At 43.2% G+C, this 12,755-nt stretch overlaps 1 protein-coding gene across 1 annotated transcript; it reads left to right on the forward strand.

Moving 5' to 3' along the window:
• Window positions 1-4: 4 nt before the first annotated feature.
• On the forward strand, window positions 5-3,843 carry GSTM3 (glutathione S-transferase mu 3 (brain)). The gene is made up of 8 exons (XM_006866002.1): window positions 5-55; window positions 441-516; window positions 787-851; window positions 2,573-2,654; window positions 2,742-2,842; window positions 2,970-3,065; window positions 3,154-3,264; window positions 3,745-3,843. Exons 1-8 carry the CDS (start codon window positions 5-7, stop codon window positions 3,841-3,843), a joined length of 681 nt encoding a protein of 226 aa, XP_006866064.1.
• The last annotated feature ends 8,912 nt before the right edge of the window (window positions 3,844-12,755 follow it).

A 12,755-nucleotide genomic window follows, 5' to 3' on the forward strand; every position in this document is an offset into this window, starting at 1 on the left:
CAAGATGAGTTCTTCGAATCGGTCAATGCTCCTAGGTTACTGGGATATCCGCGGGGTAAGTGCCCCCTCAAACGCTGAGCCGCTTCGTCAGGCTGACGGACGCATAGGTGGCCGGCTCTCTAGGTCAGTGATCCCCGCCAAAAGTGCCTACTCTACCTCCAAGCATCTTCGGCCCCGCTCATTTCCGACAGCCCCAGCCGTACTCCCGGACTATGCCCTTCCTCGGGGATCGCTGAGGCCCGTGGGGAGGAACTGAGGACAGCAAACCATGGGACCGGTCTTGACCGCCACTAAACAACCACCCGGCAGATGCTGGGTCTGGGCAGCCTGTCGGTGGGGTCGAGACGTTGGTGGGAGAAGGGCGGGGGCGGGGTAGGGGTGAAGCAGGAGGGGCCGGGTGGGAGTTGCGCAGGCGCTAACCCCGTGCTATTCTCCCTTAGCTGGCTCATGCCATCCGCATGCTCCTAGAATTCACGGATACCAGTTATGAGGAGAAACGGTACACGTGCGGAGAAGGTAATGCCTGTTTGTCTTGGGCACTGATTTGTTGTTGCCCCGCATAACACTTAGTTGGCCGCTTGAAGATGCCATCAATCAAGGGTGCAGTGGAACTAATGCTCCAACCTAGGATCAGAAAGGTCTTGTGCGATGGTCCAATTCTGTAAAAAGAAAATGGTTAAACTATCTGGACCTGAGAATGTGAACTATTGGGGCTAGTTAATTTCCACTGACTTCTCAGGTGATATATCAAGGAGGTTGGGTCCCTCTTCATTCTCTCTCTTATAGCTCCTGACTATGATCGAAGCCAATGGCTGGATGTGAAATTCAAGCTAGACCTGGATTTTCCTAATGTGAGTGGTGTTGAGGGAAAGGGGTGAAAGGGAAGATATTTAACTGTATCCTCCTTCTCTGGTCTGGAAGAATCTAGGGTGATTGTTAGGTACCGTCAAGTTGCTTCTGACTCATAGCAATCCTATGCACAACTGAGTGAAACACTGTGGGGTCCTGCACCATTCTCATAATTATTATGTTTGAGCCTGTTGTAGTTGCCACTGTGTGGTCCAACTTGTTAGGGATCTTCCTCTTTTTGGCTGACCCTCCGCTTTTCCAAATGTGATGCCCTCCTCCAAAGACTGGTTTCTCATGACAGCATGTCCAAAGTACGAGAAATGAAATCTTGCCATCCTGCCATCTAAGGAGCAATTCTGGCTGTACTTATTCCAAAACAAATTTGTTTGTTCTGATGGTAATACATGGTACTTTCAGTGTTATTTGCCAACACCATAATTCAAATGCATCGATTCTTCCAGGTGTTCCTTATTCATTGTCCAACTTTAACATCCGTATGAGGTGATTGAAAATACCATGGCTAGGGTCTGGCACACCTTAGTCTTCCCTCTCTGGTATAAAAGGATCTAGAGTAGGGATTTTTCATCTCATTGGGGTGGGGCAGTGGTGGGTAAGTGGTAGAATTTTCACCCTCTATACAGCACACCAAAGAATCCTGGTGGTGCACTTGTGTAAGCACTTGGCTGCTAACCAAAAGGTTTGTGATTCCAACCCACCAGCCACTGTGGGAGAAAACATGTGGCAGGTACTTCCATAAAGATTTACAACCTTAGAAGCCCTGCAGGATATTTCTACTCTGTCATGTAGCATCACTATGATTCCAAACCAACTTGATGGCTATAGGTTTGGGGTTTTGGTAGGCTGGACACCCAGATTTGATTTCTAGCCAATGTACAGGCACCACTCTCTGTCAGTGGAGGTGTACAAGCTACTGTGATGCTGAAAAGATTTCAGCTGTGCTTCTAGACTAAGGCAGACTAGAAAGAAAGGCCTGGCAATCTACTTGGAAAAATCAACCCATGAAAAGTTATGGAGCACAACAGTCCACTCCACAGCTGAACAGTGTTTCATTCCATTGTGCATGCATCCCCATGAATCAGGAGTCAACTAGATAGCAGCTCATAGCAACCTGGATATAATAGGTACAATTCAAGGGTCCCTGAATATGGATGGAGAATAACAGCTACAGTTTCATTTCCACTACCTGCTGACATTTTCTTTTCTTGTGAATGTATCCATAGATAATAAGCCTTATTGGTTATTAGCTGCATCAGTGGCTTTGTCTCTAATAGAAATCAGGTACACCTGTTGCAGATCTAAGTATTTATGTATTATTTATACTCATATTACTTTGAAGATATGCTAGTATTAGACCTGTTATTTCATGCATCAATAAGCACATATTTATTATAATTTGATTTTTTTTAAATAGTTTTATAAATGTATGTAACTTGCCTTAAGTGTTAAAAACATTTTTCTGAGAAAGGATCCCTGGCACACATGCACATACACACATGCACACACACATACAGATTAAGAACTCCTGTGCCGAATCAGGGACCCAGTTGCTACCTCCTACTAAGCCGCTCCTCTCTCCTACTACATCATGTTCTCTCTCCTGTCAACTTCCCTGAAACCTCATCATCATCTCCAGGGGAAAGAAAGTGGGGCGGAGGAGGCAGAAGAGAACCAGGTTGCTCACTTGATATTCTTTGCCTTCTAGTTGCCCTACCTTGTGGATGGGAAGAACAAGATCACCCAAAGCAATGCCATTTTGCGCTACATCGCTCGCAAGCACAATATGTGTGAGTAGAGAATGCTGGTAAGGGAGACCAGGCTGATTGTTCACCAAAAGTGGGTGCAGTCTTAAGTTCTTGTCATTTGGCCCACAGGTGGTGAGACAGAAGAAGAAAAGATTCGAGTAGACATCATAGAAAATCAAGTAATGGATTTCCGCATGCAACTTGTACGGATCTGCTACAACCCTGACCATGTGAGTTGTAATTCTCCTGTTAATCTCTTCCCTTCTACAAATTAGGTAGCGAGAAGAGGAGTTGAGACTGAACCCTGCCTGATCAGTTACAAAGAGATGACGTCAATTCTTCTCTCTGTTTCTCAAGGAAAAGTTGAAGCCTCAATACTTGGAACAACTACCTGGACAACTGAAACAGTTTTCTTTGTTCCTGGGGAAATTCTCTTGGTTTGCAGGGGAAAAGGTAGGAAGAAGGAAAAGGTGAGAACATGGTTCTATCTCTGCAGGTATTAATGAACTCTCCAGACCTGATGATATTTTTGTCCTTCTAGCTCACCTTTGTGGACTTTCTCACTTATGATGTCTTAGATCAGAACCGCATGTTTGAGCCCAAGTGCTTGGATGAGTTCCCAAATCTGAAGGCTTTCATGTGCCGTTTTGAGGTAAGACTCCTTGTACCATTCACTTACAAAAACACTCAAAGGCTCCACTCTGTGAGGGACCCCATGGAAGTTGATTCTTCTCCTTTCCAACTCAGCTTTTGACAAAAGGGGCTAATGATGGGACATCTAAGCTTTTAAGTCTTGGTAAGGAGCTCTGGTAGCATAGTGGTTACAAATCAATCTGTGAACCTTAAGGTCAGCGGTTCAAAACTACAAGCTCTTCCGTGGGAGAAAGATGAGGCTTTCTGCTCCCGTAAAGATTACAGCCTCAGAAACCCTGTACAGGGTCACTATGAGTCAGAACCGGCTCCACATCACATAACCAACCAACCAAAAGGCCTGGATCCTTTGACCCCAAAAGCATTGTCTACCAGAAATGAGGGAAGGTGAAGGCCAACAGCATGTGAATATTGTAGATACAGTTTGAGTCTGTTCAACTGGGTTTGCATCCTTAAAAGGTTTGGTTTGATTTTCTCTCAGGCTTTGGAGAAAATAGCTGCATACATGCAATCCGACCGCTTCTTCAAGATGCCCATCAACAACAAGATGGCCCAGTGGGGAAACAAGAGGCTGTGCTGAGCAGAAAGCAGAGATGCACTATTTGTCTTGTTCCACCGTGTCCCTAGGGGCCTTTTCCTCTATCATTTCTGTTCTTTTCAATAAATAGTGCTTAAGCTACTGGTGTCCAGTTGGATTGCTCTTGGGAGTAAAGGAAAATAGAACGTATGGAGGGTTATCAAGTTGTGAATGCAGTCTTCTCACTATTGACATCCCCTTGCTCCCCAGCTGTGCCCTGGGTTGGTAAAAGTTCATGACCAAACATGCAGAGTGGGGACTGGACATAAAGGTGGTGGTTTGGTGGACGGTTATGGAGAGGAAGTATGCTAATGGGGCTGGCGGCCCTCTAGAAGGTCCAGTGAAAATTCTTTGGTACTGATAGTAGTGAGGGACTACAGTTCAGAAACAGACCCATGTACATATGGAAATGTAGAATGACAAAGCTGGCATTTCCAAGTGGCAGGCTCACCAATAAATGGAGCCTAGACAGTGGCTTTCCAGTTAAAAATAATAGAATCCTACCTTACCCCTGAAGGAGCTCTGGTAACATAGTGGTTACGAATCGGGCTATGAATCGCAAGGTCAGCAGTTCGAAACTACCAGTGATGATTCCGCAGGAGAAAGATGAGGCTTTCTGCTCCCATAAAGATTTATAGCCTTGGAAACCCTGTTAAGGGTCGCTATGGGTCAGAACCGACTCGACGGCACTTAACAACAACAACAACCTTACCCCTGAGATATGCAGATGATACAACCTTGCTTGCTGAAAATCAAGAGGACTTACAGTACTTACTCATAAAGGTCAAAGACCACAGCCTTCAGTATGGATTGCATCTCAATGTAAAGAAAACAAAAATCCTCACCACTGGACCAATAAACAACATTCTTTTCATTGGAGAAAAGACTGAAGTTGTCAAGGACTTCATTCTTCTTGGACCAGCCATCAATATTCATGGAAGCAGCAGTCAGGAAATCAGACAACATATTGCATTCGGCAAATCTGCTGCACAGGAACTTTTCGGGGTGTTACAGAGCAAAGATGTCAGCTTGAGGACTACGGTGCACCTGACCCAAGCAATGATATTTTCAATAGCCTCATACGCATGTGAAAGCTGGACAGTGAATAAGGAAGACTATAGAAGAACTGATGTATTTGAGTTATGGTGTTGGAGGAGAATATTGAAACCACCATGGACTGCCAAAAAAACAAATAGATCTGTGTTGGAAGAAGTGCAACGAGAGTGCTCCTTGGAGGCCAAGATGGCCAAACTTCGTCTCTCATACTTTGGACATATTGTCAGGAGGAACCAGTCATTGGAGAAGGATATCATGTTTGGTAAGATGGAGGATCAAGGAGCTCTGGTAGCGTAGTGGTTACGAATCGGGCTGTGAACCTTAAGGTCAGCAGTTCGAAACTACCAGTGGTTCCGCGGGAGAAAGATGAGGCGTTCTGCTCCCATAAAGTTTTACAGCCTCAGAAACCCTGTACAGGGTCGCTATGAGTCAGAACCGACTCCACGGCATATAACAACAACAAGGTGGAGGGTCAGAGAAAAAGAGAAAGATCCCCAGTGAGATGGATTGGCAAAGTGGCAGCATCAGTGGGCACAAGCATGGCAACAATTGTGAGGTTGGCTCGGGACCAGGCAGTGTTTCGTTCTGTTGTGCATAGGGTTGCTATGAGTTGGAACTGACTCGATGACACCTAACAACAACAACCTTTCACCAGTCACTAAAATTCATCTGGAATTTAAACAAAGCATTGAACACAAAATGTAGGAGCGTTAACAAAACTAAAAATGCTTGGGATCATAAAGTAGAGGAATTTTGTCTAACCAGAACATAAAAAAAGAAAAAGTGAAAATGTATAAATGGAACAATATCAAAATGTAAAACTTCTCTATGATAAGATACAAGTAAGCAAAATTAAGAGAAGGTGACACAAAGGATCAGTGCCGGGGTCTGGCCTCGACAAGGGGGTGAGTACACGAAGGTGGGGTGTCTGGTGATGAGAGAGAGAGAGAAAACAGACACAAAGAAGACAGACACATGGGTTTGATGCAAGCTGCCAGACAGACTGCTCAGTGGCAGACATTGTACACAGAACTAACTCTAGGTGGGATGTCTGGAGAGGCTAGAGAGAAAAGAAACACTCGGAGACCAAAGTGGATACAAAACCGGCAGATAGACTCTCCATGGCCCTGCAAGCAGTAATGCATGCGGGCTTCAGTCTGCGTCCGTCTTTTATACCAGGGAGGGACTTTACACAAAGGAAGAAGGGGATTATTAAGACAGGGTACAGAAATGAAATGTGATTAATAGTTCAAAACAGGACACAATGATTTACAGGAACAAATTCTAAAACATCACAAATTGTCTTGATAATCTAACATCCTTAATTTTCCAGAAATTCAAGCAAATTTATATAGTACTTTTCACTTTCGAATCCCAGGGCAGCAGCTCTAATCTTCAATGGGTAAAGGTGAAAAGGATTTCAAAAGGTCTGAAGAAAGTAAAACTGTTTCAGATACCTGGTTTAAGCTTTCAGGAGGAAGGAGAACATATAGGTCAAACTGATTACACCCGGGGGCGGTTTGAAGGGGCTGCCACCATTGTCTCTTAATCCAGTGTTCCCAGAATTTACCACTCCACCTCAAGTGAATACCCCGGGCAGTTCCTCTCCAGAACCTCCCTGCTTAATCCTAGTAAACCTGTCCTTGTTCATCCTCTGAGGAAGTTTTACTGTCTCGGTTCTAGAGGGAAATTTGGTTTTACATGGATACCAAGAGCTCATGTTCTAAGTTTAATATTAAACATAACTGAATAATCAAATAAGAAGCAGTTCTGACACTCTTAAAAGTTTTATGAGGCCTGTAAGTAAGCCTTTTGGTCCTCAACAGATTAGTATAAAGATCATTTTTAAAAACTCATCAATCATTAAGGCAAATCACTTTAAAAAAAAAAAAAAAAAGTAATCTATGAACAAATTATAGAAACAAATATCTAAGGCCCCCAAAGAAATGCAAAAAGGTACTTGACTATGATCCAAGGAACTGCAGATTACAACAGTATGATAGTGTTATTCCATCAGATGAACAAAAATTCAAATTATGAAGTGTTGGCAAGACTTGGGAAAGTGATGTCTTTTTTTGGCAAGTGAATTTTTAAATTGGTACAATTCCTTTGGAGGATAGTTTGTCAATATCTTTGAAGATTTGAATCATGTACTGTGAGCTAAGAACTCATCCTATAAATAACCAATTACCCCAAAGAAGGAGATTTGGTGGCATGGTGGTTAAAGTGCTTGGCTGGTAACTGAGAAATTGGCAGTTCAAACCCACCAGTTGCAGGAGAAAGATGTAGCAGTCTGCTTCCGTAAAGATTCCAACCTTGGAAAGGGAAGTTCTATTCTGCCTTAGGGTAGCTGTGAGTTGGAATCCACTGATGGCAGTGGGTTTTATATGCAAAGAGGGATCTACTGTACATTGTGGCATTGCTTTTAATAGCAAATAAGTGGAAACTATGTAAATGCCCATTCATGCTGTAGAACACCATATGAAGTGCATGTTTGTTGTTAAGTGCCATCGAGTCGGTTCCAACCTATAGAGACCCTATATAGGGTTTCCAAGGAGCAGCTTGTGAGCTTGAACATCCGACCTTGCAGTTCAAATGGCTTTGCAGTCTGATGCATTAACCCACATACAAATATCTCCAAGATATTTGAAATTTTGGAATTAGGTCATAAATTAGTATTACAGTGTATCTTTTATGTTCTAAAAATGGCAATCACAAAGTTATTTTCTACAGATACATGAATAGAAAAAGGTCTGGAAGACATATCAATCTGGTAACAAGTATGAGAGGCCTGAGTTTCAGGATGTAAGGTAACAAACATTGAAGGTTAATGTTTACTTTCTTTTCTCCCCTTTAAACAAGCAGATGTATTCATGCACTACTGTACAATAGAAGCTAAATTTAAAAACAAAAGCAACTAAAAAGAAATTGATCCCGTAGAGTCTGAGTTGACACACTCTCCAGTCACTGAGCAAATCTTGGAGTCTTCAGCCTTAGAGAGTGTCCTGGGCTGAGATTACTGTCCTATGTGAGCCAGAAACCAAGGCTCTACTGGCCAGAACTGCCTGAAGGCCTGGGAAGTACAGTCACAAGATGTGAAGTACATAGTTCAACTGCCACCTTTAGCAAAGAGTACTTAGGTGTCCAGGTCAGTATCTTGAGTACTGGAAGCCTATGGTGAGGTTATATTGTCAATCTGATAGTATTAGCAATGTTGCTTATTGGTCCATTATTACCTTTGTTGTTATTACAGTTTAGCAGCTTCGAGCAATTTAGGCTTACTGTCTTACAGTGTGTGGGTCGGGTCCAGGTATAGCTTCTCTGAGTCCAGTACATCAGAATGTCATCTGAAAGCTGCAATCATTTGCAAGAATTGAGACTGCAAACCAAGGGTGCAGTCTCAAGACTTTACTGGAGCAGGATCCATTTCCATCTTGGTGTGACTGTGGGCAGAATTCTGTTCCTTGTGGCCTCTTGGAAAGATATCCTAAGTTTCTTGTTGGCTGTCAGCTAGAGGCCACCGTTGTTAGTTCCTTACACTGTGAGTCTCCACAACATGGCCATTTGCTTCTTCAAAGCCAGCAAGGTAGAAAGTCACTTTGAAAGAGGGATACTTACAATCCTGTGGAGAAGCCCTGGTTAAACACTCACCTGCCAACCAAGATTGGCAGGTGAAACTTACTCAACAGCTCCACAAGAGAAAGACCTGGTAATCTGCTGCCGTAATGATTCCAGTCAAGAAAACCCTGTAAGGTAGTTTTCTATTCTGTTACATGGCTATGAGTCAGAATCAACTCAGTAGTACCCAAAATCAACAACACAGTCCTGGGTAAAGTAACCACAGAGTTGACACTCTGAAGCCTTGGCCATATTCTGTTGGTTAGAGTCAATCACAGGTCCTGCCCACACACAAGGGTGTGAGTACCAGGAGGCAGGATCATGGAGGAGCATCTTAACAGTATGGTCACCACCGGGAAGCATGAGAGGAAACACAAAACTGGCTCTGCAGTCTTCTGAGAAGTGAATCTGGGAACAGAATCCTGGGAGAGAGGCTGATGGCAGAAGAGAGCAATGTGGTAGAGCATGAGCAGCGGAGGAGCACAGGGCTGCAGGTGGGATGGACTTCACATGAAATCCAGCTAGACAGACTATGGATCGCTCACAAGCTCCAATTTTTTTTTTTTCCAGTCTTTATTTTTGTTAGTGAAATTCTACTTCAAATTACCCAACATATACAATGTGACTAGAACCAATACCAAACACTTAGGTCAGGCCCAAGAAGCAGGAAAGGCTGCTGAGATAGGACAGATACCTTTTCAGAGGTGATGTGGGTCCCCCTAAACGTCAACCAGCTCCTAAATGTAATTCCAACTTGTGACCAAAAGGAATACTGTCACAGTGGCTACCTGCAGATAAGGGAAATGGCTGGACACCTTGTTACCCTGTGTCACACAAATAGTGGTAGATTAGTAATATCAGGGATGGTTTTATGTGGGTAGTAGCATGAGAGCTTTTTTTTTTTTTTTTTTTTCATTAAAACTGTGATGGTTGCACAGGCACAGATAAATTTGGTGGAGCAATTTCACAAAAGGTATTCATTGGTCTGTTTTATTCATTGTTGAAGGGGGACCACTCCCAAGTTAAGGCATTTCCAGTTTAGAAATAAATAGCATATGGAATTAAAGAAAAAGTTGTATTTGCTGTTCTATGAATGGGAAGAGTAGAGTAAGAGATGTTGATACATATGCACCTGTGTTTGCCCTTAAAGCACGTTGAGGTGAAAATGAAACACCTGCTTTATAAATGGTACCTGCTTTGCCCTTCAGCTGCAAGACAAGGTGGAACAAATGAGCCTCACGGGTAAAGAGGGACTTAAAGAGTCCATTACATAGTGGTCAGAGGGGAGGAATTGAAATTCAGCAGTGATTTTTCACCAGGATTTGGAGTCCTGGTGTGGCGCTGTGGGTTAATGTACTGTACTGCAAGATCAGTTTGAACTGCAAAGTCAGTGGTTCAAGCTCAGCAGCTGCTCCTCAGAAACCCAGGATTGCTATGGGTCGGAACTGACTCTATGGCACTTAACAACAGTGATTTTTCTAGCATGCAAATTTTATCACATCATTCCTCTGCTTAAATATGTTGAGAGACTTTTAATGTCTAATGGAAAAGATTTTTGCCTCTGGCTTACAACTTCCTTCATAATCTGACATATGTTTCCTTTCCAGCCATATCTCTTATAATATGCTCCTCTCCCTGCCCTGAAGCACTAGATCCCAGCCGTTCTGACTCCCTTGGAGTGCTCAGTGGCATGGACTCTGGAGTCAAGCTGCCTGAATTCAAATTCCAGTTCTGCTATGGGTGACCTGTAGCCCCCACTGTGTAGCAGTCTTCTCTGTTAAATGAACCCACCCTCACAGGGTTCTTGGAGCTCTGGTAGCATAGTGGTTATGAATCATGCAGGGAACCTTAAGGGCAGTAGTTCGAAACTACCATCTGTTCAGCAGGAGAAAGATGAGGCTTTCTGCTCCTGTAAAGATGTATAGCCTCAGAAACCCTGTACAGGGTTACTATGAGTTGGAACTGACTCCACGGCACATAACCACCACCACAGGGTTCTTAGGAAAAATTAGAATACACCAGTGTATAAACTATCCAAAAGCACCTTGCTCCATCTTGATCTTCACTCCTTCACACTTACTGTTCCCTCTGCCTGGTATGATTTTCCCCTAGGCCCCACAAGCTACCTAATGATTGTTGTTAAGTGTTATTGAGTTGGTTACGACTCATCACAACCCTGTATAGGGTTTCCAAGGAGCAGCTGGTGACCTTGAACTGCCAGCCTGTGGTTCAAACCAACTTTGCAGTTCAGTACATTAACCCACAGTGCCACACCAGGACCCCTCATTTCCTAATCCAGGCTTCACAGGCATTTCCTCCAGAGGCCACATCTGATAACCCTGGTGGAAATCAGGTCTGATCACCGAGAGTTCTGATTATTTTCCCTTTGATAAAGCTTCCCTGCCCTCATCAAATGTATCCTGGCATTATGGATTGAATTACATCCCCCCAAAATATGTGTTGTAAATCCTAACCTCTATGCCTGTAGTTGAAAATACCATGGCTTGGGTCAGGTGCACCTTAGTCCTCAAGCTGATATCTTTGCTCTTCAGCACCCCAAAAAGGTCTTATGCAGCAGATTTGCCTAATCCAACACATTGTTTGATTTCTTGACTGCTGCTTCCATGAGTGTTTATAGTTGATCCAAGAAGAATGAAGTCCTTGACAATTTCAATCTTTTCTCAGCCTTAGAGAGTATCTTGGGCTGTTGAGAACAATGTTGTTTATTGGTCCAGTGGTGAGGATTTTTGTTTTCTTTACATTGAGATGCAATCCATACATGCATGTGAAAGCTGGACAGTGAATAAGGAAGACCATAGAAGAATTGATGCATTTGAGGTATGGTGTTGGAGGAGAATATTGAAAGTGCCATGGGCTGCCAAAAGAACCAACAGATCTGTGTTGGAAGAAGTGCAGCCAGAGTGCTCCTTGGCGGTCAGAATGGCCAAACTTCATCTCTCATACTTCGAACATATTGTCAGGAGAGACCAGTCGCTGAAGAAGGATATCATGTTTGGTAAGGTGGAGGGTCAGAAAAAAGAGGAAGACCCCCAGTGAAATGGATTGGCAAAGTGGAAGCATCAATTGGCTCAAGCATGACAACAATTGTGAGATTCGCCCAGGATCGGGCAGTGTTTCGTTTTGTTGTGCATAGGGTTGCTATGAGTCGGTTCTGACTTGATCGCACCTAACAACAACAATGCCTGTAGTTAAAATCCCATTAGGGAATGGGTGTTTTTACATTAATGAGGCAGGATTAGTGTGGGATATATCTTGAATCAATCTCATTTGAGATATAAAAGAAATGAAGCAAGCAAGCAGGGAACAGAGATGCCAAGCCACAGGAAGGGTATCTAAGAGCAAAAGCTCAAAAAAACAAAGCTCTTCCTCTGGAGCCAACACAGAGAAAGCCTGCCCTAACACCCTGAATTTGGACTTCTAGCAGCCTACATTGTGAGAAAACAAATTTCTGTGAAAGTCACTCACTTATGGTATTTCTGTTAGAGGTAACTAGGACGGAATTTGGTCCCAAAAGTGGGGTGCTGCTCTAACAGATACATAACATGTGGAAGGAGTTTTGGAATTGCGTAGTGGGTAGCCACAGGTTGGCAGTTCAAATCCACCAGCTGTTCCATGGGTGAAAAATAAAGCTTTCTGCTCCTGCAAAGACTTCCAGTCTCAGAAACCGTATGCAGCAATTCTACTCTGTCTTACAGGGTAGCTATGACTTGGAATCTGCTCGACAGCAGTGGGTATTATACCTGAAGAGGGATCTGCTAAGATGTTTGTTTTGACATCGTTTTAAATAGCAAATAAATGGAAACCATGTAAATGCCCATTCATAACTGTGAAACACCATATGAAGTATATGTACTGACATGGGAATATCTCCAACAGAGTTGAAATTTTAGAATTAGGTTGTAGATTTAGAATTACAGTGTGATGTCTTTCTTGTTTTAAAAATGACAACCACAAAGTATTTTCTACCAATACATGAATAGAAAAGGGTCTGAAGGACATACAAAATTGGGGAGAGAGGTCTGAGTTCCAGGATGTAAGTTAAACAGACATTGAAGATAACGCTAATGTTTACTGCCTCCTGCCCCCCTTTTAAACAAGGAGATGTATTCATGCACAACTTGTGCAGTAGAAACAAACGTTACAAACAAAAGCAACATAAATTGACCCTGTAGAGTCTGCGTTGACACACTCTCCAGTCACTGAGCAAATCTTGGAGTCTT

The sequence above is a fragment of the Chrysochloris asiatica genome, unplaced genomic scaffold (genome assembly GCF_000296735.1).
Source record: "Chrysochloris asiatica unplaced genomic scaffold, ChrAsi1.0 scaffold00085, whole genome shotgun sequence".
In the NCBI taxonomy this organism is placed as follows: Eukaryota; Metazoa; Chordata; class Mammalia; order Afrosoricida; family Chrysochloridae; genus Chrysochloris; species Chrysochloris asiatica.

What these genes read in the sequence shown, in the direction of transcription:
- GSTM3 (XM_006866002.1), top strand. Translation starts at nt 5, where the DNA reads ATGAGTTCTTCGAATCGGTCAATGCTCCTAGGTTACTGGGATATCCGC. An exon ending in ACGGTACACGTGCGGAGAAG is followed by an intron (nt 517 to 786) that starts GTAATGCCTGTT and finishes TCTCTCTTATAG; the next exon opens with CTCCTGACTATGATCGAAGC. An exon ending in CTTTCATGTGCCGTTTTGAG is followed by an intron (nt 3,265 to 3,744) that starts GTAAGACTCCTT and finishes ATTTTCTCTCAG; the next exon opens with GCTTTGGAGAAAATAGCTGC.